Source organism: Pleurodeles waltl, chromosome 7 (genome assembly GCF_031143425.1).
Source record: "Pleurodeles waltl isolate 20211129_DDA chromosome 7, aPleWal1.hap1.20221129, whole genome shotgun sequence".
NCBI classification, from domain to species: domain Eukaryota; kingdom Metazoa; phylum Chordata; class Amphibia; order Caudata; family Salamandridae; genus Pleurodeles; species Pleurodeles waltl.
In genome coordinates this window covers 1,045,442,014-1,045,469,262 of record NC_090446.1, presented here as the reverse complement: position 1 = coordinate 1,045,469,262, position 27,249 = coordinate 1,045,442,014, and the positions used below count along the sequence as shown (strand labels likewise).

General features: G+C 42.3%; 1 protein-coding gene across 8 annotated transcripts in view; it reads left to right on the top strand.

The window, feature by feature from the left end:
- Positions 1-27,249, top strand: part of HELZ (helicase with zinc finger) — a 1,413,339-nt gene that overhangs the window by 491,423 nt on the left and 894,667 nt on the right. For all 8 annotated transcript variants that reach the window (XM_069199901.1, XM_069199892.1, XM_069199898.1 and 5 more), the window contains one exon: positions 19,236-19,569. In XM_069199901.1, the coding sequence (XP_069056002.1) occupies positions 19,236-19,569 (334 nt within the window). The remainder of the gene's footprint in view (positions 1-19,235; positions 19,570-27,249) is intronic.

Sequence of the window (27,249 nt, the reverse complement as noted above, 5' to 3'; positions counted from 1 at the left end):
ATGTCCAAAGTGCTGCAAAGGCAAGTGTTGCATTGCTGCTCCTTGCACGAGTCGCCATCACAGGCAGCGGGATAGTGAGAGAGGCTGGCACTATTTTCTGGGCCTTTTGTTGGAGAAACCCACCGTTAAGGCGTGCTTTAGTCTCCCGCCAGGAAGCGCCACTATGTTGTAGGATCCATGGCAAATGATCAAGGGTTTGTTGGATGTTCTGCCGCCGGCTGCACATCCCAAGATGTGAAAAAGCCAGAAAGAAGCCCTGTAGGTCCCTTGCAGCCTTGCCAGGGGCGCAGCCTCTCACCCTGCTGCATTGCTCAGGCCAACTCGAGCACAGGGCAGCAGGTTGGTAGAAACGTGTTTCACCGCCGGGAGCAACGTCAGATTGGTCACAGCTCCTCTATGCCTGTCGCTGCTACCACTGGCCACTCGAGAAACATGAGGCCCTGGCTCCTCAATGCCACTCAGGCCTCACTCTATAGTTGAGGGTGCAGGATCATCGTAGGACACATGTACGCACCTTTTTGGTATCCCCTGTGATCAGAAGCCATTGACACTTGGGCTATCCTGGCCTCAGATGTGTGTGATGTAACCAGCGTCCGGAGATTAGAGCCAATGAGCAACAGGAGCCGCTTCAGCGGTCCTCTTACTGAACGTTTGCTCGAATGCTCAGTAGGATATGTATTCAGGCTGGAGTGGAACACAGGACTCCTGTACACTTTTCTGTGCCTGCCTCTGTTGCCTAGAGTTCTGAAAAAGATCGGGAACGGCTTGGCCCATCTTAGTGGCTCTGGATTGTGCTAGCAAATTGTGGTACTGAGACGGTCTGGTCATGAGCATCTATCTTCCACCCAGGCTTCCACGTTGCAAGGAACTTGTGCCTCAGCAACAGGACTGGGTCCTCCATCTAAATCTGTGCAATCTACACCTACATGCTTGGAGATGGAGTGACAGCAATAGACTGTGTTTTATCTGCCACTTTAAGTAGTGGATGACTTCCTTGCCATTAGGGGCCATTCTATGAAATTAATTTATGCCATTTGCTTAGACAAACCTGTGCCCCTGTGTAGTGTTCGCAAGACTGACACTTTACAAAAAAAAAAAAAGCTGCCAGATGCCATTTTGTTTGTTTTATCCTTGGCCTAGCAAGGCCTTGCAGTGGGTGTAGTAGAGGTTATTCGTTGGCACTTTCATCCTTTGTCCATTTACTGGACCAGCCGCCCTTGTTTAAATCACCTGTTTATGAGATTCATTAAAGTTTTGACACGTTGTCTTCAGAACTGTTTGTGATGCCTCAGTGGAAGCTTAACTTCGCCTTGCCATTTCTTTTGTGCACGTCATTTGAACCATTGCATAGCTGCTTGCCTCATCTCCTGACTTGATGACTGCCTTCTTCCTTGCCTGCTGAAATAGAACTCTTCTGACGTGACTACTGAAAGCTGCCTATAGTTGTGATCAAGTTGTCTGCTTTGCATTTAAAAACATGTTCCCTGATTATACTTTTTTCAATTTAAATAAAGTATTCATTACTGTTTTGTAACATTTGAATCTGAAACATATCAATATTACTTTCCATTTGAAATTTAGCCTATTCCTGCACATGTCTTTGATCCACTTGCTATGGCTACGAACATATGTAGCAAGTCATAAAGCATTAACATAATAAACATTATACAACTTTGATACCTTTGTCATGTTTTTGTCTTAGTGAATATAATGGTATGTGTCTTCTCTTTTCTGTTCTTACTATCTAATCCAGGGGACTCCAAACTTTACTGTATTAAGAGCTACTTATGTACAATAAAACTACTAATATTATTAGTGTTGTAATAGCAACTACATGAGACAAGGTTACATTAGTGCCCACCAAATGCAAGAATGCTACCAGCGTTCAAGTGTGGTTACTAGCAGTAATGAAACAAAGGAATGTCTCTACATGAGTGACATAATACCCCTGGCACCAAGATTATAACATTTGGGGGGAAATGTCTCCCAAATATCACATGGTTGATCACTCAAAAATCAGATTTAAATATATTTTGAAAATTCAGCCAATTTTGTCCAAATATCAGTTATGAGTTCTGAAAATAAACACATTTGTTTCTCAAATATATACTCTATGTTTTGGTATACCTTTAATAATTCAACCACTGAAACGCTACTAAATTTAGTAGGCTTGGCTGCACATAGAGCTACTTACAGGTAGCTGATGAGCTACCAGTAGCTCACGTGCTACTCGTTGGAGAAGCTTGATCTAATCATTTGGTGTTGGCTATGTATTTCTTTGAAACCATTTCCTTAATCTAACCAGCTGTTCCATGTGTTGGTGGTTCCTGTCCCTTTTATGCTCCATAGTTCTTGTACTGCTCTGTTTATGTTGATGTAGCTCAAGAACTAGCCATTGTTATCCCATTCTCACTTGTTTATAAATGAAATTGTTTCAAATCCACTCATTTGATATATTTCCCACTTTTTTCCACTGCCTTCATGAGTGCCATTCTGCTCCACCCTCTCCCTTTTGCTTGTTCCTGGTAGATTCCTAATAGGGAAATGTAGCGAATATATCACTTCTGCTGGTTCTCCAAAAGCATGTGGGCCAGCAATACTGAGCTGCTGTCTCAGCAATCCTAGCACAGCCTTCTGTTATAATGCTAGTTACCATCTGCTTACTTTCTTCCTCTGGTCCTGCACATGCCCTTATCAATTTTGTCTTAAGGAATGCTGTGCCAAAGAACATCTTAATTGTCTACTGTTGCTAGGCTGCAACATAATACAGCTAATAGTTTGAGGCACTCATTTATTTGGCCCTTTGTTGTGTGGAGCCTGAGCTAGTGAGTGCATGTAACCATATAGTCAGCCCCTAGAGACCATGACCACATGGAAACAGAAGGGCATAATGTAATGCAGTGTAACTATATTTTCAGCCTCACAGGGCATAGTACATTACACATTGTTAGGCCTAGCAAGCCTACTAGAATAATATTACAAACAAAGCCATTAAAACACAAACTACTCCCAGCTGTAAAACAAAAGTTCCCGCCATAGGAGAGCTTAAAAGACACTGATGGGAGGGATTATTATTTTGATCCCCCTCAAACCTAGCGTGGGGACTCAGAGATGACCTAGTTGGTGTCATCTCCGGGTCCTTGGACCACCACACAGTGAGTGATGGGCAAAAATGTTTTGTAAAAGGAATGCCCTGAGTAAAGTGAATATTGTAGTGTCTAGACTGAAAGGCTCAGAACAGCTCGTAGAGGACACCACAATAAAAATAGCATTTGTAAGAAACATGGTCATGTAACCATATATTCAACCACTAGAGGGCATAGCCACATAAAAACAGAATAGCAGAAAGTAATGCAGTGTAACCATATATTTAGCTCCTAGAGGGTGTAGTGCCTTACACATTTTCAGGCCTACTGCAATAATATAGCAAACAAGGCCCTTAAAAACACAAACTACTTCCAGCTATAAAACAAAAGTTCCAGCCATGAGAGAGTTTGAAAATACACTGAATGGTGGGAGAAGTTATTACTTTGAGGTCCCCATCAATCTTGTGTAGAGACCCGGAGATAACCTAAAAAGAGCGTGTCATGCTGAACATTTTGGTGGTCGTCCCATTGTCGTTGGGTCAACACAGGATGAGTTATGGGCACAGATGTTTTGTAAAAGAAATGCACTGCAAAACATTATGGTGCAAGTTTCCAGAGTGCAGTGAATATTGTAGTATTGGCTCTCCCACTGTACCAAGGGAGCCGCGTTGAGGATTTCTGTGTTTTTTCCGTTTAAAATGAGCCAGTTTGTATATTTTTCAACTGCAAAACTTGTACTTAAGTGGTACTCGTGTAAAGCTCTCCTCAGATCGATTTCACGCAAGATAAAACTTCAAAAACAAAATAAATAAATGAAAAAGAACCCCCCTCCATCTTGCAGTCTTTCGGCGCAGACACCACAAAGAAACAGCAGCATGCCCAAAAACAAGGAAGAGGAGGAAACGGCATACGTCCACTGAACGCGAAATGGAGAGGCAAAAGAAAAAAGTAGTGTGCCACACTAAGGTGAATGGCCGATCATGCAATAATCCATGTAACAAGGTCAGTCTCCAGGCAGTCACAAAACAACCTCAAGGTCGGACAAACGTAAAGCATTTCCCTACAAACTCAAGGGAATTTTGAAAGGCAGGCCAAGGAACAAATGAAAGTGATGGGTGTGAGATGGGCTTGTGTGAGCCCACTGAGTAGATTACAGCATGTTGATAAATCAGCGCATGCACACTGCTAGGCTTCGACCTAAAAAGGAAAGGTTTGGGTGGCACAATTAGTGCTGCAGGCCTACAAGTAACACTTATTTTACAGGCCCCAGGCACATGTAGTACACTTTCCTAGGAACATATAAGTAAATTAAATATGCCAATTTGGGGATAAGCTAGTATTACCACATTTAGGGGAGAAAGCACAAGCACTTTAGCACTAGTTAGCAGTGGTAAAGTGAACAAAGTCGTAACACCAGCAAAAACGAGGTCTGAAAAATGGAGGAGATAGGCAAAAAGTTGGGGTAAAGACCGCCAAAATACCGTCAGATCTAACAACTCCTATTAGGTACATATGTTCAGCATTGTCGGATGCTTGATGTGCGACAGACTCCACTTTCTTTTGTACATAAGACATCCAAAGCAAGCATGTAAAACCATTGCTATAATTGCCACATGTTCTGTATTTATAGCAGTAAGTGCTCCTGCGGCATTGGTGACAGGACGATCTACCAATAGCTTTCTACCCTTCAAGTCACTTAGAACTACTCCTACGGAAAGAATCATAGATTCAAAGATGTCTCCAAATACTTGCGAAGCAAAGCGCTTGTTTCTTCCTTGATGCAGCTACCACCCTTATCTACCTCATCTACATGATAGCACTTAGAAAGCATCGAACCATGATAGCAGCTACCTATCCAATTAGCAGGAAGTTGGAAATAAGATTTCTTCCTCCACATAATAAACTCCAGGAACAAAAGGATCTTTTCCAGAAAATATATGATCTCTCAAGAATTTAAATTTCTGTACACATTCACTCCAGCCAACCATCTGAGGATTTGTAACTCTTTGCTTCCTTCTCATAAAAAAGCCTTCCCTCCTTTTGCTAATCTTAATTAAACTTTGGATGTATTTCAGTGGCTTTCAGTTTTAATTCTTCCTTTTCCCACTCACACTTAGCTTCTCCTCTCACCTTTAGCTCAATCTCTTCCCACCTGTCTCTAGTTCTTCAATAAAATACTTCTCAGGTATAGCCAACTTACACGTTATCCTTTCCTTAGCAACGTGGGGAAGAGCAGCTTCTGTGTTACTTGAAATAGCTTTTTCATATATCTACAATTTTAAAGTGAATTTCAGTCCTTATACATAGGTGCCTCATTAAAAAGTAGCTAAAAATTAGAACATTTGTATTTAAAATAACCCTTCTGATAAAGAAGACTAAAAATTATACTAAAGTAGGTGATTGGCAAATGATGAAACTTCACCCCTCCTGCCCCCCGCTCTCCACCCAGTGAATGCAGGGGTAGGTGCATATGTAGCCTTCATGCACTTGCATGACTTTTGAATATTCATGCAGAAGATTGAAAATCTCATCAGAGAAATTTTCCTCAGAACTGTCTCTGTGTAAAATCTTCATATTAAATCTATGCTGGTCTAGGTGAGTAGAATTATTAGCTATGATGGAAGCAGGCATAACAGGAGAATTCAAGCCCACTAGTCGACCAGTCAGGAAAATGACAAACACAGTTTCCGCCACAGTTAATATCACTCTACACTTCTTTGGTGAGTTGGACTCCATTGTTTTTCTTGAGTCAAATTAGAATAAAATAAAAATTAAAAGGCAAAGGAAGTTCAATTTGTTGTCTTCAACATGTGCAATTTGGCAACACATTGATTAGTTCAAAGATGATTATACAACTTCAATTTTCTTTAGGCATTATTGATAACCCTACATTTGTTTCTTCTTAAAATGACAGGTCTAATTTTTTTATTGAGACTGGGACATAAACAGTGTAACAAATTCCACCAACGTTCTCACTTCATTTGAACAGTTCACTATCTAATTTTTTGAAAACCACTCCACTTTTGAATGTTACCAACTTATTCTCTTAGTTATAATATTTCTTCTTTCTTCAGAGTTTCCTCACTGATGAACTTTCTGAAATCCTGCTTTAAGGTATGACTTGGGGCCACATTGACCCCATATTTAGTAGCTATTACTACAATGTTTTGAGTTTTGCAAGCATGCCTGGCAGCTTCCTTGCTGAGCAACTGAAGTTCCTCTTCATTGTAGCTGTCTATGAAGCCCAACTTAAGTTTTCCCTTGATATTGTCCTCAAATTCTTCCTTAATTTCAAAACCTCCAGCGCTCTTGATTGAGTATCCCTCGCTGGGGTTTGTTGCTCAGGATTTCATTAACGTCTATGGCAGGTACACTCACAATGGGAGCTATTCCTGTTCTAGATTGTGCGCCTAGATCTAAGGTAGTATCAGCACCTGATATGGCAGTTACTTTGGATCTACCTTGGGCTGTGTTAATTACTAGTACTTAGGGCTGCTAATGGTGGACCAGATGTAACAAGGGATAAGCCTTCTCAGGGAGACTCTGATCAACATTTGTGCTTGCACCTATGTCAATGGGTGGTGGGGACCTCTTGGTTGTTGATTCCCACCAGCCTGTTATACAGTCATGTACAATGGTAGCTGTGAAACCAGTAGATAGTACAACAAGTCTTCACTAGAGTCACTATCCGCTAATCTAATTGTTCCTTTCTTTAAATCCACCCTCCTCTTATGACTTTTTTTCCCTCTGCTCTCTCTCATGTTATCATAGGGTACATTCTTATGCCCCGGTTTCTATTTTCCCTCTGTTCTTGCTGTTCTCCATCTAACCTCACTTCCATTCTGCCATTTACCTAATTCTTGGTTCAGGCCTGATATCTCTCTTTCACATATGCATCTCCCCCCAAAGCATGCAAATCCTCATATTGTGCAGAAACTAATAGGATTTCCGTCTTGTACAACGTTCATCTCAGATTCTCAGTTATGCTCAGATTCCATGTGAGGGAAGCTGCACGGACCCTTCATTCATTGTGATCCTGGTCCACTCTTTGAACTTAATGCATGTACATAATCTGATCTTAGTTGTCATATAATTTACAGGCTTCCCCTCTTGGTGGCCTTCTCTTCCTCACGGAAAGGTACTCATATGACATTGCTAAACAAAGCTCTTAATTTCTTGAAAAAGTGTCATTTTAATTCTATATGCAGCATAAGACAAAATCAGTAAACTCCAATCGAATTAACTGTTAGTTCTCAGTAAATCACAATGTAATATGCAACAAGTCTAGCATCCAGTCTGAGCCTGACACCACTATCGAGCACTCACAGCGTGGCACTCACTGACGTAACGAAACAAACCACGTGGCCAATACCAGCACAGAACGTTATTACGCAACTTGGCACCCTACAACAGCTCTCACTCAACAGCAATCTGCTTCACATAAGCAAAATATTGAAAAACAAAACAATAACTCATCTGTTTCCCTAAAGAAAAATACAAAGTCCTTGATCACTCTCACAGAAGAATGAGGTATAAATCCCTCCTGTCCCTATCACTCACTCAAAGTAAAGTCTTGACCAGTGGAAAAGCATCCTGACTAGTGCGTTCTGCTTATGCAAAGTATTAACCGGACATTATCATCAGTGCACCCTCACAATAGTAATTTAATAAGTCTTTATCTTAGTGATGTTGATAGTGATTCACAGTCCAGCACCTCAACAAACAAGTCAGAGCTTAATATAGCTCTATAGCTATTGGGGGATTTAGGATTGTGACGAATCTGATACCCAAAATTCAGCTCTTTGAGGCAAGTGCTTTTTCTTAAGTGTGAGCAGTAGGCATGAAACAGCATTCCATATTTCACCTTTAACAAGGAGCCCTTCTGGACCTAAATGGACAGCACACCATGAAACGCATACCTCATCAGAACCACTAATACCTAAGTGCTTGACATCACACAGTCAGTGACACATAATCCTGCTTGTACTCTACAGCCGCTTGAGGAACAACTGAACACTGCCAATACTCCGATCTGGACCGTGGATACTCTGGGACGGGGCAGATTCGAATTGACTTTGGGAGGATCTAAGGGGGAATTCTAGCTCCTTAAGCCTCACTGAGGACCTTCGTCTGCTACCAGATTTTTGTTGCAGCACAGATGGTATTTGCACCATGCAGATCTTTGATGCTACTGAAGTACAAGCTGCAATCGCGCAGATGGACCTTTAGTCCCAGACTGAGGCGACACCGACAATACATCAGTGACAATGAAACACATTAGGTCCCACAATGGTGACAGAGTAGTAGATATGGAAACCATGAAGGTTTAGTAGCAGATTAGCAAAATTACAAACTTAAATTAATATTGTTAAGATTAATTCGTTGATACATGAATATCAAGTGGTATATTTAAATTCAAAATAGCAAGTGCAAAGAAAAATATGCTTAAAGTTTGACATAAAACAAATACAACTCCTCATGAAGGAAAAATCCCTAATATGCCAAGCTAAGAGTAAAACAGGATTTTTTTGAGAGAAGTCAAGCAGGATGTGTCAGCAAGTAAAGGATCTAAAAGGTAGAACCAAATAAAGATTCTGTCAGGTAAGTGAGAATGAGCTTGCCCAGTAGTCTTAGTTTTTTTTGGACAGGAGCAGAGAAAATGTCTCCTCTAAAGAGAGAGGGAAGGACATGTGCATCCAATTAGCTCACTAATGCACAATTAAATCATACACATCTTTGCAGAGTAGAGCAGCTCCCTACAGTTCCCATGAAGAGAAATAGTCAAGATTGAACATGTGATGATTAGAGAGCTTCTTTCTTATTCCCAGTTATCCCACAAGGGAAGTCTCTGCTGCACGACCTTCAAGAGTTCTCTCTTAGTAGGATGATACATTGCAGACATCGTGTTCTCAGTGCAGGTGAAGCTGTTCATTATTCAGCTCTCCTTGGAACACATACAGATGAATATTTAAACTGAAACTATTAACAAGAAAATACATTTGTAGGAAGCTGGCTCTGTATATACTATCTCAAAATGAGAGATAGTGTGCACAGAGTCCAGGGGTTCCCCAAGAGGCTTCACTAAGGCAATATTAGATAATATTAATGATCTATTTGTGGTAGTGTGGTCGAGGACTTAGGCTTATCAGAGGGTAGTGGTAAGCATTTGTTGTACACACACAAGCAATAAGTAAAAACACACACTCAATTACTTAACTCCAGGCCAATAGGTTTTTATATAGAAAAATATTATTTTGTTAACTTATTTCTAGAACCACAAGATTTATTTAGCAGGTAAGTACATCAAATGAAAGGTACTTTGCATAGTAATACTTAGGACTTTGAATAGAATCAATATAATACACAGTTTTCTTTAAAATGGCAAAAAGCTATTTTAAAAGGGGACAATGCAATTTTCAACAGTACCTGTGGGAGATAAGTAAAGTAAAGTTTCTGAGCTAAGTACCACACTTACGGTTTCAGTCTCTGAGACATAGGTAGCCCACCATTGGGGGTGCAAGGCAACCCCAAACACCCAGCACCAGCAGCAGAGGGCCGGTCAGGTGCAGAGGTCAAACAGGAGCCAAAATAACGTGAGCACCTATGGAGATAGGGTGTACTCCGGTTCCAGTCTGCTTGCAGGTAAGTACCCTCGTTGTCGGAGGGCGGACCAGGGGATTTGGAGGAGCACTGGAAGGTCCCCAAGTAGGCCCAAAAACCACACTCTCAGTGGCACAGGGGCAGCCGGGTCCAGGTTGCCACAGGCTGTCGGGTTCTCAATAGAACGCTATGGAGGTACCCGGGGGTCACTTAGGCGCTGCAGGCAGGGCACAGGGGGGCCTCTCGGGCAAGCCACCAACTGGGCAAGGATGAGGGCTGCCTGCTGGTCATTGCTGCACCAGTGGTCGGTTTCCATGGGCCTTGGGGCTGCGGGTTCAGTGCTTCTCCGGGCGTCGGATATCTTTGTCCCGGGGAGTCGTGGTCAGAGGGAGTCCTTGGGATTCCCTCTGCAGGCGTCGTCGTGGGGGTGCAGAGAGTTCAGCCCAGGGTGGACACGTCGTCGGAGTCACTTGGGGGTCCTCTCTGGATAGTTGGTTTATCTGGACACGGGCCGGGGACGTCGGGTGCAGAGTAGTTGGACTTGCACTTCTGGAGTGAGGTGAGAGTCCCTTTAAAGTTGGTTTCTTGATCTTCTTTTTGGACAGGTCTGCTGTCCAACTGCGTTTCTTGGTCCTCGGTGATGGAGGCAGTCCCCTGGAGGCATTTCAGGGTTCGCTGGTCCTGCAGAACACATTGCTTCTTTTCTTGCAACCTTTCAAAGCAGGAGACAGGCGGATAGGGCTTGGGGCCGAGTCAGTTGATGTCTCCTCCTCTACGGGGTGTTCAGCCCAGCAGTCATTCTTTCTTTAGGTCGTCTGGAATCTGAAGAGCTGGTTTCAGGGTCGCCCCTAAATACTAAATTTAGGGGTGTGTTAGGGTCAGATGGCAGTAGCCAATAACAACTGTCCCTGAGGGTGGCTGCACCCCCCTTGTGTCCACTCCTTCTGGGGAGGGGGGTACATCCCTATTGGTCCTAATCCTCCAAAGCAAGATGGAGGATTTCTCATGGAAGGGGTCACTTCAGCTCTGGACACCTTAGGGGTGGTCCTGGCTGAGGGTGTGACTCCTCCTTGTTTTTCTCATTATCCCTCCGGACTTGCTGCCAAAAGTGGGGGATCGTCCGGGGGGGGGCAGGCTTCTCCACTAGCTGGAATGCCCTGGGGCACTGTAACACCAGGCTTGAGCCTTCGAGGCTCACCGCCATGTGTTACAGTTCCTGCAGGGGGTGGGTGTGAAGCACCTCCACCCAGGACAGGCTTTGTTTCTGACCACAGAGTGCACAAAGGCACTCTCCCCCCCCATGTGGTCAGAAACTCGTCTGAAAGTGGCAGGCTGGCACAGACCGGTCAGCCTTGCACTAGCAGTTGGGGTAACATACAGGGGGCATCTCTAAGATGCCCCCTGTGTGCATTTTTCAATAAATCCCACACTGGCATCAGTGTGGGTTTATTGTGCTGAGAAGGTTGATATCAGTATTCCGTGTAGCCATTATGGTGCTGTGGAGTTCGCAATGACAAACTCCCAGACCGTATACTCAGTATGGCTACCCTGCACTTAAATGTCCAAGAATTAACTTAGACACTGTAGGGGCATAGTGCTCATGCAGCTATGCCCTAACCTGTGGTCTAGTGCACCCTGCTTTAGGGCTGTGAGGCCTGCTAGAGAGGTGACTCACCTATGCTACAGGCATTGGTTTGTGGGCATGACACACTGAGGGTAGTGCCATGTCGACTTAGTCTTTTCTCCCCCACTAGCACACACAAGCTGTAAAGCAGTGTGCATGTATTGAATGATGGGTCCTTGAGGGTGGCATAATACTTGCTGCAGCCCCTAGGGACCTTACCTGGCCACAGGGCCCTTGGTACCAGGGGTACCTTTTACAAGGGACTTAAATGTGCTCCAGGGCTGTGCCAATTGTGGAAACAAAGGTACAATTTTAGGGAAAGGACACTGGTGCTGGGGCCTGGTTAGCAGGGTCCCAGCACACTTCCAATCAAAGTTGGCATCAACACTAGGCAAAAAGTAGGAGCTGACCATGCCAACAGTGGCATTTTCCTACAACATTTAATTACAGTTTTGCAGTTATAGCTTGACTCCTAAAATGAGAAAACCTGAAAAAAAATCACAGCAGTCAAATGAGCATTTTATGTTACCTTGAATCATTTAAACTGAGGCATGCATTAACCATGGTGAACTTAAGCTTGAAAATCACTCTTAATATGCATGAGTGTAAAATGTAGAATAAGGTAAATGGTAGAGCAAAGCATAAAATAGTCACAGTGTGCCACTACTTTCTATTATATATTTGGAATGGGTGTATCCTACTTCTTGTTTCTCAGTACCTCTCCTTGAATAGTGTCTCCTACATATAGAGAGTTCCTACCTTTTCAAATCATTTAATGACTAGGAGACTGCTTTAGAGAGAACAAGGCTAAAAAGGCCTTTAGTTCAGATGATCACTACCTGCCCTCGGACTTTACTCTTGTCCTTCACGTTGCTTCTCTTATAGGCTTCTTTCTTCCTCTTCAGGAGCGCTAGTCTAGACTGTGCTCCTCACAATTTTTTGCCTAGGTATTCTCACTTGCTTCTCTTTGTGTCCACTTAACTACTGATGGGGGCTTCCTGCAGCTGGGAGACCCACTTAAGTTTGAGCCTGACACTTGGCTCTGCTTCATGTCCTGTTGGAACCTCGAGCCCCTAATAAGCCAAACTTTCGTGTGGGGTGTGCCTTCCCCCCTCTCTTTACCCAGGATGTTGATTTTCGGCCAGAGCTCTGGAAACAGGTATGATTTTTTGTCGGCTCAACATCCCTTGATTCTGGGCAAAACACTTAATCTTCCTGCATCTAAAAAAAATAAAAAAAAATAAAAAAAAAATGTGACTTTCAACATTTAAAGAGCTCCAGTACCTTCAGGTCGAGCTCTTACTATGTAAAAACTGTAAACAAAATGCAAAACTAGATAAAAACAAAGCATTAATATAAGAAGGAGAAACACATAAAAAGTGAAATCTGGATAAATCCCCACTTAAAGTGGGTGATCTTATGCAAATATTGTATTTTACAAAAACGTCTTATTTCATAATTACGTATGAAAGCACTTTCAAATGTGTGCGATCAGAATAACAGCTGTACAAAAACTTATTGTGTTTTATTTAATAATTATAATTAGGGCTTCCAGTTTTCCGTTTTAATTGAGTTTTACAGATAAATACAGACTGAAAATAATCTATTTCCTGTCTATATTTATTCTTAAAAGCGGAAAAGTACAGAAAATTGTGCTTCTTCTGAGTGACTCTCCTTGTTGTCCTTTATAAATTCCAGACCAATTACTAAGCAGATACACCATGGGGATTCAAAAAGAGAAGGACATTTACTTAAATAGAGGCATATAGTAACATATATTTGTATATAGTGCTAATATTTACCTGTTGGTGTAGTGTTTTGTTATATTTGGCTGCTTAATTTGCTAAAACGCAACAGGTATCAAAGTATGAGTGTATGTTTATCAGTTAAATAAATGTGGAAATATACCACTTTAAGACTCCAGTTATTCTCAAAACATACAATAAATATGGATAAATACCAATAAAATTGCCCCCGCCAAAAAAATATATATGGATAAATACATATGGAAATGTTAAAAAAAAAAAAAAAATCCATAAAATCGGTAGCCCTAATTATAATGTTGCTCCATAATAATCTTACTTACATAGGGTTTCACATTACTACTGTCTTGCCTTTTGAATGAATGGTACATGAACTTAAAACCATTCCTGTCTACTTCGGGTGACCGGAATGGGTCCAAGTTCAAATTTTAAAACTATAAGTTTTAATAAGTAGTTCTTAGAGAAGTGAGATACCGTGATGTATTAATATCAAAGTTTACACTTGTTTAAGGACTATACTTTTTTGAATAATTTATCATATAGTAGTATGATGTTTGATGTAGAATTTACATAGCAAACATTATTTTTGTTTTCAAATCGTTTTATTAAGATTTTACACGAAAATACATAGCAAACCGTTTTAGGCCTCGCCTCGTACAAGGGATCTAGGAGCCAAGCCAAACTATTATTTCTGTTCTCTGTGTGCTGCTCTCCCTTATCCTATCCCTAGGCATGCCCATGCGTTCGTAAATTTCACTTATGGCGACCTTTGGTATCCCAATAACAGTCCAAGGTGTGTCTGCCAGGTAAGCGCTGGTGGTTTTTCCTCTCCGAAGTGTCCTCACTTTGCCTTATGGCAACAGTTTCCATTGCTGCTGCAATCTCTGCCACTTCCGGGACTCCACCCACAGGCCTTCATCATTTTTATCATCCAGTAGATCACTTTATTATATCATAGAATCACAGTCAGAGTTTGTTAATAAGTAGGCCCTCTAGTGGGTGCCCAGTATTCTACACTACCTAGTATGATATGACTTTATGGCGATTTTGCTGGGATTTAGCCAGGAGTAGTCTGGTTATTTGTGGCTGACGGAGGCATCACACAGAAGGTCCTGCTGCATTCACCACACCCCCTTTTTGTGATTAAAATGACCATAAACAATTAGAAAGTTTATCAAGCGTGACTGATAACTGTTATTACATATAATCATTGCTTATAATGGAATTATGGAAGTGGACATATTTGCTATTTAGAGTACCTTTTGCCTCTGACAAGTACCGGTCTTCTCCCATTAAATATATTAAAGCAGTGCTGAGAAGTGCAAGTACACGCCCTTCCAAATTTAAGAAGTGCATGTACTGGAGAGCAACCACCTTTTTAAAGCACTGTATGAGTTGCAGTAATGGATGATGTCTTTTGTTTATTTTCTTTGCAAAACTAATGCAATTGTAATAACCAGAAGGAAAGCCTAAGTTTGAAAAGCCATGCTGACCTTACAAGGGTAGTTTTAATCAATCAATCAAGGTTTTTGTATAGCACGGCTAATTACCCGTAAGGGTCTTGAGGTGCTAAAGGGCGGGGCAGGGGGGAGTAGCAGGTCAGTCAAAGAGCCAGTTCTTGAGGTTCTCCTTGAAATGAGGTAGTGAGGGTGAATGCGTGAGGTGAAGTAGAAGAGCGTTCCAGCGAGTTAAGAGAAGGATCTTCCTCCAGCTGAGTGATTGAGGATCTTTAGGGTTGTGGCAAGGGCCAGTTGGGTGGAGCAGAGGTATGTGGTGGTTTGGGTATGTATGGTGGTCCAATGTTGTGGAGGGCTTTGTAGGCATGGCTAAGGAGCTTAAAGGTGATTATTTTGTTGATTGGGAGCAGTGAAGGGCTCTCAGGTGAGGGATGATGTGGATGCGGCAGAGGATGTCCAGGATATGTCTGGTTGAGACGTTCTGGATTCTCTGCAGCTTCATTTGGAGCTTTTGGGTGGTGCTGGCATAGAGTGCTTTGTCGTAGTCTAACTTGCTGCTGACGAGCACCTGGGTGACTGTTCTAGTGGAGCTGATGGGATCCATTTGAATTTTTTTTGCAGCACGCAGAGCATGTGAAAGCAGGAAGATGAGATGGCATTGATTTGGCATTTCGCGTGCGGTGGGTTGGGGATGATGCAGAAGTTGTGTGCGTGGTCCGTGGTTGTGGGGGGTGTTTCCGGGCGCTCAGGGCCACCAGTAATTATCCCAGGCAGAGGGGGTGGAGCCTAGGATGAGGACCTCATTTTTGTTGGAGTTGAGTTTCAGGCAGCGGTCCTTCATGCAGATGAGGACTGACTTCATTCCATTGTGGAAGTTGCTTTTGCTGGTTATATGTTGGTCAATGAGGGAGAGGATCAGCTAGTTGTTGTTGACGTTGGAGAAGATGTTAAGTCCATGGTTTCTGATGATGTCCGCAAGCAGGGCCATGTAGATGTTGAAGAGAGTGGGGCTCATAGAGGAGCCCTGAGTGACTCCACAGCTGATCTGTTGTTTTTGACGGTACAGTGAGAGCCTGACTGTCTGTGTTCAGCCGGTAAAGAAGGAGCGGATCCACTCTAAGGCCTTGCCGTGGATGCCGGCATCATGGAGTCTGGTGCAAAGGGTGTGGTGGGAGACAGTGTCAAAGGCGGTGGAGATGTCCAGGAGGATGAGGGCTGGCGTTTCACCTTATTCAAGGAGAGTGCAGATGTCGTCCGTTGCTGAGAAGAGTGCTGTCTTGGTGAGGTGGTTGCTTCTGACACCTGATTGGAGGTGGTCCCAGGGTATGGCTGGTTTCGATGAATTCGGGGAGTAAGGCATTGATGGCCTATACTGTGACTTTGGCTGAGAAGTGGAGTAGTGAAATTGGTCTGTAGTTTTTCAGATCCGTCGTGTTAGTGTAGGGTTTTTTCAGCAGGGTGTTGATTTACACATGTGGTCCAGTCTTCCGGGAAAGTGAAGGACTCGATCGAACAGTTGATGGTGCAGTATAGTTCGGGGGCGATGGTGGCATCAGCTTTGTTGAAGATGTGATGGGGCATGGGTCCGAGGGGGCTCCAGGAGGGATGGTTTTAATGATTTTTAGGGTGTCATCAGGGGTGAGGTTGGTCCAGTTGAGCAGGGACAGGTGGGAACTTCTGCTTTTGGGTACGGTGTGCGCGGGTGGGGAGGGTGGTTCTTGGGTTATGAAGCTGTCATAAATGTCTGAAATCTTGCGGAGGAAGAAGGTGGCAAGGTTGTCACACAGGTCTTAGGAGGATGGGGATTTCTGTGGAATCCGTGCTAGGTTTGGTGAATTCTTTGATCACGGTGAAGAGTTCTTTGCTTTTGTGTGTGTTTGCGTTGTTGCGTTCCTGAATGGGTGTTTTCTTTGCGGTTCTGATGAGATGGTGGTGTGTGATGACGGCTGTTTTGGAGGCTGTATCGTCAGCCGAGGTCTTGCTGCTTCTCCATCCTCTCTCGAGCTGTCTGTATGTGCACCCTCTTGGAGGGTGGTGGAGATCCAGCTGGCTTTCTTGGGGGGTTGTTTGTCAGAGAGTTTCTTGAGGAGGTCCGGTTTGTTGCTGCAGTCGGAGATCCATTGGTAGAGGTTGTATGCTGATATGATGGCATCTGTGGTGGGTGGCGGTGGTGTTTGGCCGAGGCGATTCCGTCTTCGGAGACCTTGTTCCTGCTTCTGCGTGAGTGGCAGTGGGTTTTGTGAACAAGTTGACACCGTGGTGGTCGGTCCAGTTCAATTAGGAGGTGTGGGTGGCGAAAATGTTGTTGCTAGTGGAGAAAACGGGGTAAAGCGTGTGTCCTGCTGAGTGGGTTGGGGAACTGACCAGTTGTTTGAGTCCCAGGGTGGCAAGGTTCTCCAATAAGGATGATGTGTTGTGGTGGTTGAGGTTTTCCTAATGGAAATTGAGGTCGCCGAGGAGGATGTAGTCTGTTGAGGTGTGGTGTGCCATGAAATCGGTTATGGATTTGGTGAAGGAGGGTCTTGGGGGTGGGTCTGTAGACAAGGATGCTGCGGAGGGTGGTGTTCGGGTTGGTCTGGATTTGGAAGTGGAGATGCTCCATATCTGGAGATAGGTCGTCGAAGCTAGTAGTGAGGCGGAGGGTGTTTCTGTGAATGATGGTGATGCCTCCTTCTGGTCGGGTGATGCGGTCTTTGTGGATGATTTTGTAGCCGTCTGGAATGGCAGTGGTGATGTCTGGGTCATCCAGGTTTCTGTGACAAAGGCGACGTCTGGAGCAGAGGAGTCGAGCAAGTCCCAGATCTCCAATGCATGTTTGATGAAGAAGCGGGTGTTAAGTAGAATGCAGCTGAACTGGTCTGGTCCAGTGCTAGGTGGATGTGTGATCGGTGGGTCCGGGGTGTGGAGACAGGAGAAGGCACAGTTGCAGGTGAATGAGCCTTGTGTGTCCTTTGGTGACGCAAGGTGGCAGGCAGTGGATCATCCGGAGTTGAAGGTGTGGAGGGTGCTGGCATCGTAGCGGAGAAAGGCACGGGGACCAGGGACCTTGGCACTGAGCACAGTCCAGATGCGGACGGGCGCAGATGGGCTTGCCTTTGGAACCCCAATGGTGGGCCCACCATTAAGAAGGGTATGGCGGTGAGACGGCTGGTCAGCTGGGAGGCAGGAAGCAGCGCTGAGCAGGAGGCAGGCCGCAGGGATGGGAAGGAGAGAGAGGAGCGAGAAATAAGAGTGGAAAAGGAAAAAGGCAAAAGCAAAAAGACAAAAGAAACTGAGAAAGAGCAGAGAGAAAATCACTACTGGACCACCAAGGATGAGGCCCAGGCAGGAACCTGCTGGTGGAGGAGGGCCTCGAATGCGCTACCAGGAGCAGCGCAAGTGACAGCAGCAGCAAATATGTTTTTAATTTGTAATGTAAAAATTGGTGAAAAAAAACACTGCTTGTGTGGCTGTTGCAGACCTGCCTTGTTATATCTCTGGTGCAGGACACAATGGTTTAAATTCCTGAGTAGACTTTGAACTCTTAAACTGCATGCGTACTTGGTCAAATGATTGCTTTTAATCAAATCAAATCAAATCATTAACATTTATAAAGCGCGCTACTCACCCGTGCGGGTCTCAAGGCGCTAGGGGGGAAAGGGGGGGTTATCGCTGCTCGAACAGCCAAGTCTTTAGGAGTCTCCGGAAAGCGGAGTGGTCCTGGGTGGTCCTGAGGCTGGTGGGGAGGGAGTTCCAGGTCTTGGCCGCCAGGAAGGAGAAAGATCTCCCACCCGCCGTGGAGCGGCGGGTGCGAGGGACGGCAGCAAGTGCGAGGCCAGAGGAGCGGAGGGGGCGGGTGGGGACGTAGAAGCTGAGGCGTCTGTTGAGGTATTCCGGTCCCTTGTTGTGGAGGGCTTTGTGTGCGTGGGTGAGAAGACGGAAGGTGATCCTTTTGCTGACTGGGAGCCAATGCAGGTGTCTCAGGTGTGCGGAGATGTGGCTGTTGCGGGGTACGTCGAGGATGAGGCGGGCCGAGGCATTTTGGATGCGTTGCAGGCGGTTTTGGAGTTTGGCGGTGGTCCCGGCGTAGAGGGTGTTGCCGTAGTCCAGGCGACTCGTGACAAGGGCGTGGGTCACGGTTTTTCTGGTGTCGGCGGGGATCCAGCGGAAGATCTTGCGGAGCATGCGGAGAGTGAGGAAGCAGGCGGAGGACACGGCGTTGACTTGCTTGGTCATGGTGAGAAGAGGGTCCAAGATGAAGCCGAGGTTGCGGGCGTGGTCTGCGGGGGTCGGTGCGGTGCCGAGGGCCGTGGGCCACCAGGAGTCGTCCCAGGCGGACGGGGTGTTGCCGAGGATGAGGACTTCCGTTTTTTCAGAGTTCAGCTTTAGGCGGCTGAGCCTCATCCAATCTGCGACGTCCTTCATACCCTCTTGTAGGTTGGTCTTGGCGCTGGCGGGGTCCAAAGGAGATGCTTCTTTGTGCGTTAGGCATATATGTCCAATTTTATTGCATTAATCACATTTTAAAATTATGGATTTCTTCAACATAAAATATAAAAAAAGGATAAAATGTGAAAACTTGGAAGTTTTGTTAATGAAGTTGTTAATATGTTTGAGCTGCTGATGCTGGCTACGACCAATAATTGAATGAGTTCTGTGCTTATTTTGATAATACTTAATCTGTGCACACTGACGTTTATAGTAACCTATGTATATATTTTTGTAGGTTCAACATAAAAGTGCAGTTGCAGCTTGTAGCAAGTTTCATGCTCACTGGTGTTTCTGGAGGTGCAAAGTATGCCCAAAATGGACAACTGTTTGGTCGCTTCAAACTCACTGAAACACTTTCAGAAGACACTTTGGCTGGGCGGCTGGTAATGACCAAAGTCAACGCTGTTTATGTTTTACCTGTCGTTAAAGAGAAATCGGGATACACCCAGGGAACCAAAGAGAAAGTTTATGAAGCTGTTATTGAAGAGAAAACAAAAGATTATATATTTCTGAGACTATGTCGTGATTGCTGTGAAGAACTGAAGTTAAAACCTGATAGGGAAATGCAGGTATGGATTTTAATATTTGGTTAAGAGCCAACATCATAACGCAACACATACACGCTTCAGTTTTAATGGTTCACCCTAAAGTACAATACACTTTAGAAGGTCGAATAGTAGTTTATCAGTAAATAGTACTCCATTTTAGATTGCGCACTTAGTTAATGTTTTGGCATCAACGTCATCGCCTTTCATTTGAGAAATTCTTGAATTCAGATATCATTTAGTTGTTCTCCACTCACGACCCTATGAGATATGCCCTAAATGTAAGCAAAGTATTGTGGGGGGCAAAGGGAAGGTGGGTTGGGGAGGGGACATGGAGAAATAAGTCAGTAGGCTTATGTTTTGTTATACTAAGTTATGTTATAAATTTAGGCCGTAGAGTCACAATCGGCCTCTTTTCTCCCCAGTTTTGATCCCCTCCCATGCACCACTCCCTCTGATAGTCCCTTTCCTGTTGCAAGAGCGCAGTATTGTATTACTATAGATATACCCAAACTTATGGGAGTACGTCCCTGGAGCAACAGTTTCTCTGATGGCTCAGTGTCTTTCTCAACAGTCTTAGTGCGTCTGACATTTATCCCCTTTCCGAAAGTATTTCCCCATGAGAAATCCCCTCCTATATTGCAGAAGTATTTTGCTATCTGCCCTCCTCCTGGGGCTAATGCCCTCAGACTACAGTAAGAAAACAATAATTTATGTGGTAAGATGGGCTAGTTTGATTTGGTTAGAAATAGAAAATACTTTAGTAATCATTATCTTTAGTTACCTTCTAACCATTATTTTCTCAAATTCACAAGGCGTGAGGGGCTTAAGAGATAGCAGGCTTCTATATCTGATGTTGACAGCTAATAATAACTCAGCATAAATAACATGAATTTAAGTAAACGTGTCTCTTTGGGGTTGTGCAGGGTAAATTGACTGCTGTGGAGTGCACAGAAGCGCACAGATTATTGACGCTGTAGTAATTGAGTCTGATGAATAGCTATGGGACTGTGATAGGTCTACAATCCTTTATCGTGATGAATGTACCCTCCGAAAATAACAATCTACACATGGCCACCCCATCCCCACTAATCTCATTAATGCTTGCTCATCATGCTAACCTGTTGACATAGCAGGGCTTAAACAGATTTTGTTGTACGAAGTAAACAACCATATTTTGACTGCATCTCAAGGAGTCTCTTCCATGTTAATGATACAGATTTCAGAATTCGTTGTTTTTTTTGCCTTGCACTATATTTCTCATTGAGTATTCCTTTAATATCTGAAATTTTACTTAGCTTTTTTTCTGTCAAAATATGCTAAACATGTTTGGCTCCGCTAACCATCAGCCTATTTACTACAGAAGACAGCTGTGTGTTAAAGTTGAAACTGTGACAGACAGCTGAAGTCCTATTCCTTGTACAAGGTTAGTGTGTAATAATTGTTTCTGTAGAATTACAGATCCCACATATGGGATATGGCAGGATAGGGTAGTTACAGCATTTCAATAAAATAGAATATAGATTATAATGGGATTTTTTTTTTCTGTATTCAAACAAATTGATGCAAAGGCAGAGATGGAGCAACTGAAGGGTTTTGTGGAATCCACCAGGCAACTATGTTGTTTTTTTCTCTCAGTTGTAAATGACTGGTGATGGGAGGTGAACACAGTGTATTTTGGGGTTGCTGATATTTTTAGACCTTTTGCCATCCTTTGGCACCATTGATTATGGCCTCATGTTGGAACAGTTTCTCTAGATTGTTTACTGTAAGATTGATGTAGGTCTTTTGTCTGATGGATCCTCCTAACTCAGACTTGAATGTGCAATATTTGTTCATCATAACGCCTGCACAAAAAGGTGGCGTGTGCTTTCACATCAGCTCCGTCCCCCTCATCCCCACACCTTGCCCGGTAGTGACAGCTAGAGTTGTAATATAAGTGCAACTCAAGCACACTAACGTCAGTTCCCTTCCTTCTGTGCCTTAGTACCAAGCTTCAGAGCTAACTCCTAACTTTTTCTCATGAGTTGACACATTTTGTTTTTCCAAACTCTTTCGCCAATGTGCAAGGGAACATTTACACATTCAACAGACAGCAAATAAAGAATCAAGCACATTTTAGCACGTTTTTTGTAATTCTGAATTGTGATGGAAATAAAGATCTAAATAAAATCAAAACTGATAAAGACACTTTATTTGGTGGGCTCAAATGATACATTTTCACTAAAACCCGATTTCCACACATCATTTGTGAGCAATATAGTTTCATCAATAAATGTGTATGTCTGTGGCCATTTTAGTGGAAATTATGCGATCTGTAAATGACAGAACTTTACTGCATGATGCTTCAGTTACATTACAAAATGGCCGCCTCATGTCTTTTGAAGCTAGGTGGGTTGTAAAAGTTTGTTGTTCCGAAAATTGGGTCGGGGTTCTAAAAAGATTAGGAACTACTGGCCTACGTCATGACGTGCACCATTTCCCATCTTTCTTCCTCCTTTCCTCTGTTTTCCAAGTTTTCTCAGTTGAAGTCACTGGGACCAACTACTGAGTTTACTCTTCCAATAGTAAAGAAACATGTGGAACTTGATGATGTACCTGTAGATTTCCAGACATAAATAAAGTGAGTCAGATGTACCTATCTCCGGAAACATTGCTAAATGAGATATTCCCAGCTACCCCAATGGACTATAAATCCTATATGGCTTTCCTCAGAAGAGCTTTGATGTCTTCAGACCTTAAAATTAGAGTAAACCAAGTATGTTGGGTATTTAGACAGTTAGCAATTTCTTGCACAACAGCCCTGGAGATTAACATCCCATTTATTCCTTTTTCAAAAATCACAGTTGAAAATGTGTCAGAAAGAACTGTCTCTATCCCAGATGTTTGTAGAGTGTTTTGGTAATACATTTAGGCCTGTTGTTGAGATTGCTTTTTACTTTCTGTTTAATGGCATGGTGAATTATGTAGTAGTTTATGGTATTAGTGCTAGGGGAATCCCTAATGTTTACACCTCTTTGCCACTAGAGTCTTAAACACAGAACTGAGGTTTACTGACCAATGAATACCCTTGTCCACTTCGGAGGGTAGTTATGTCCTTTAATCCAGCTAGTCAAGGAGGTTGTTGATTTTATGCATAAGGACATGAGAAAAGGTTTAAGTAAAGCAGCGTTTAATTGATTGAGGTACTGAAATAAATACTTCAGTAGTAGACACTATTGTTTAACTAGCATCATCCATGGACAGGTGGGTGGCAAGGCAACAGACATGCTTGGTTGAAGTGTTGGGCATGCAGCATTACAGGGTATACCATTTTAAAGAAATACATTGTTTAGGGGATATAGTCTTGACAGCTTCTCATTGTTTAATGTCCTTGGGTACCAATAACAAATTTCCTTTTAGTGAAACTCTTTGTAGCAGTTCTGTGACAGAGGCGTTTAGAAAGACAGTAATGTAAGAAACCGATGACTTGTAGGGAGGGTGCTTTCAGTAAAATGCAGCAAGGCATTTAATCTTGAAAAAATACATGATGCTACTTAAGAATAAGGGGCGGGGCAGTAGCAGAAACTGTTGAAGATACTTTTGAAACCGGAAACGCTGACTGCATATTTCGGGGTCTGGCCTTTTGTACATTAAAGTGCAACTTTCCTTTCATGAAAGATGCCTGAATCGCATTCAACAACACATGAGAAAGTCCAAAATGTAAGTTGATGAATGAAGTATTGCAAATGCTGCAAAAAAATACATAAAAAAGCGATAAAGAGAGTTTATTACAGGGTTCTAGTCACTACATTCTAGTACCAGTCTTTAAGGGTATTCCGGTTGAGCCTGATGTCAGCACTACTCAGTGATGGACAAAGTGGAAGTCATTTAGACTTTAGCGATAGCAAGAGCATCAATGTTGACATATTGACCATCCATTGACTGATCAGAGGACTGACAAGAATGCGTAAATTCATTGTTGTAAAACAATTACTCTGATACATGTGTTAGCTAGTTCCACAAATAACACCAAATTGAAATGTGATATGTATCCAGTCTATTGGAGCGATTACAAACAAAAGGGGAAAGTGAATCTAATCAGCTTGCGTTATTAATATCCAATCAAACTTATTTAGTGCAGTTACTCACAAAAATAAACATCTACACATGAGTATTAGAGAACATATAATATATTGTTGTCCAATAAATTCAAATTAATTTGCATTTAAGTACATTATAACACAAAATCCAAGTTCGTCACACTCTTATATAATGTTCCAATTTATATCCAGAGATCCTCAAAATTTCTTCAACAGTTTGCAATTAAATCCATTGTTAAATATTCAATCAATTAAACCGTCCATGAGCCAAATTAATTAAGCCGTCCATAAGCCAAGTCAACACGTGTTTCGTCTTGGGAGTGCCCTTTGACTTCCTCAGGACTTCCTAAACGGCATTTACATAAAATATACATAAGTTAGCCTTCAGATTAACACTTGTTGTTTGTTATTATTTTGCAAATACCATACTCGCCATGTGGAAACCGTGAACATTTTTGGTAAATATTACAACCAAGTAATAAGTGAGTGTGCCCAATTAATCTCCTAAACATGCTGTAATTAATAGTGATAACATAATATATATTACTCCACTCATTATTAAAATGTAGACCTTTGTGCTTCAATCTACACAATAATGTTGTGAACAACTGTGTTCTACCTGTTTATGTGCTCATTCCCCATCCAGCTATGCTGACAGTGAATATTAATATGATAATGTCTCACGGCATACCTTTAAAGATGAATTACTGCCCTTTTATTTCTCATATTCGTCAGGGTTTTCAACTAATTGTAGGTCTAAAATAGTCAAACAGACTCGATATCGACCATTGAAAACATTGTCATAATCAAATGCGTTAGGGCGTATTAGCCAGTATCCCATTTCTTACCTTTGCTCGACATTCGGAGTGGCATAGTTAATATTTTATTTCAATTGAAGTAGTAACGCTCCATCGCGAGTGCGCTCGGAGCTCGAGAAACCCGCTGTGTTTCACATCGGCGATGAAATAGACTAATACATGGACATAGAAAACTGACTACCTGAGTCACTGAAATCAAAAAAGGACTCCTGTGTGAGCGCTCCCATGCTATAACTATAACCTATTCAGTAGAAACAGGACAAATCAGTTCACAATTGAAAGAAACTCCTAATTCGAAGCTTATAACTGCAAACTAAATTTAATCTCAGAGAGTAAGATCAAAATGATTATTCAAAATCTATAAACCGCTATTATGTATAAAGCTGTAAAAAAAGGTATGTAAGAAAAACAAAATAAATCTAATAAAATAAAAGGAATCAAATAGAAGATGGCCAATTAAAATTCTCTAACTGACAATACTGATGTACACTAACTTCCTTATATTATTAAAATAAGTGTTAATTGTAAATTGGGCACTTTTGTGACTATTACCATACATATTATTACTCCAGTATATATTACTAATCTATTTTAACCCTCACCAAGAAAGTACTCCAATTCATAATCTGAATTCAGACCTAATTCCACTGTCCCTAATCGCATTATCCACATTTTCTCCGTAAAGCCAATTCTCTATTCCCACCTCGTGGGTTCTGTGCACACAAATCAAAGCCAAGAACTCTGAATTCCTTATGGATACCTTGTTCTTCACATGTTTTCATGTGGAGGGCAATGAGATATTGTTCATCTTCCTGTTTTATCGCTCTCCGATGTTCGGAAATTCTCACTTTCAGGGGACAAATACTACTGCCCACATGAATCTTACCACATTTGCAGGATAACATATATATTGTGAATTTGGTATTGCAGTTCAAATGTGACCTAATTATGTACTCCTTACCATTGACATCCTGAAAGGTCTTTTTCGCTTGCCAGGCCCATTTGCACATGGCACAACATCCACATTTATAAAAGCCTGAGTTATGAAAATCTAACCAATTAGATCTAGTGGTATCAGGCAAATAACTAGGACTGAGAATATTGCTCAGTGTGCAGCCTTTTCTATATGCTACCTCTGGCTTGTTGCCAATATATTTATGAAGAGTTCGATCTTGCATGAGTACAGCCCAGTGTTTCTTCATAATCCTCAATAATTTATGTGAATTTTCAGTATAATCTAGAATTATCCTTACTTTCTGAGAGTTCTTACTTTTATTCTCATCACCCGTGGGACAGTAATGCAATAACGTCTTGGGTCTAGATATTTTAGAAACCTTATGTTGTGATTTTGTAACTAAATCCTCTGAATAACCTCTATTAATGAATCTCACTCCCATGTCCATAATGCACTGTTGAAAGTCACTATTCAAACTGCAGTTATGTCTAGCTCGTACCATCTCTCCAAAGGGGATGGCTTCTATTTGATGTTTCAGATGTGCGCTTTTCGCGTGTAACATAGTATTGTTAGACGTAGGTTTGCGATACAACCTACTTTCAATCTTATCCTTTACTAAAAACAATTCTACATCAAGAAAATCTATGTTGGTTTTACTATATTTGTATGTGAATCTAATATTGACATCATTTTGATTAAGGTAATCACAGAATCTCATTAATTTACCTTCTTCACCTGTCCATAACATAAAGCAGTCGTCAATGTATCGTCCCCAATAAAGAATATCCGACTGCCACTCCACTGCTTCTGAGCCCCATATCCATTTTTCTTCAAACCATCCCATGAAGAGGTTCGCATATGAGGGAGAGAATCTCGACCCCATTGCTACCCCCTGTTTTTGTTTGTACCATTCTTTCTTAAAAAGAAAATAATTGTGATTCAAAATGAGATCAATCATTTGTATTAGCATACGTGTATGTGCCATTAAGTTTACTGACCTTCTATTAAGTATATGCTCAATTGCTCTTATACCAGATTCATGCTGTATACTGGTGTATAATACCACTACATCTAAAGTCACCATGATCATACCTGGCTCCCAATGAATATCTGATAGTATGCTAAGTATATGTTTTGTGTCCTTAATGTACGAGGGCAGATTATACACAAAGGGTTGCAAAAATATGTCCACAAATTCAGACAGCTTCTCAGTCGGACCCCCAATACCTGAGACTATCGGCCTCCCTGGTGGAAAAGCACATTGTTTATGTATCTTTGGTAGTGTGTACAAACAAGGATATCTTGGACGATTTACCCACAAGTACAAATATTCATCTTCATCTAATAGCTTTTCACCCCGCCAATTTCTCAACAGTCTATTTATCACACCTGTAAACCATGTCATGGGATTATACAATAATCTCTCATAGCAATCAGTGTCCCTTAACTGTGTATAAACCTCTTTTTCATAGTCAACACGATTCATCACCACTGTGTTTCCCCCTTTGTCAGCTCTTTTGATGATCAAGTCCTCATCAGATTTCAACATTTTTAATGCCAAATGCTCCCGATAATTTTAATTAGATTTCATGAAGGTCCTCTTTCTGGTTTCTTCCCGATTCAAATCTTGCGACACCAATTTGAAAAAAACATCAATATTATTGTCCAACACTTGTCTTGGTGTCCAAGTGGATTTCCGTTTAAGTCCACTTGTTACATGTACATCCAATATGATATCCAGATCCTGCAATACCATGGAGACTGTTGTTGGATGCTCTTCATAATCCGTAATTGACAACAGCATCGCGGTATCATGTACATCCTGTATTGTCGTCTCATTCAAAGTCAG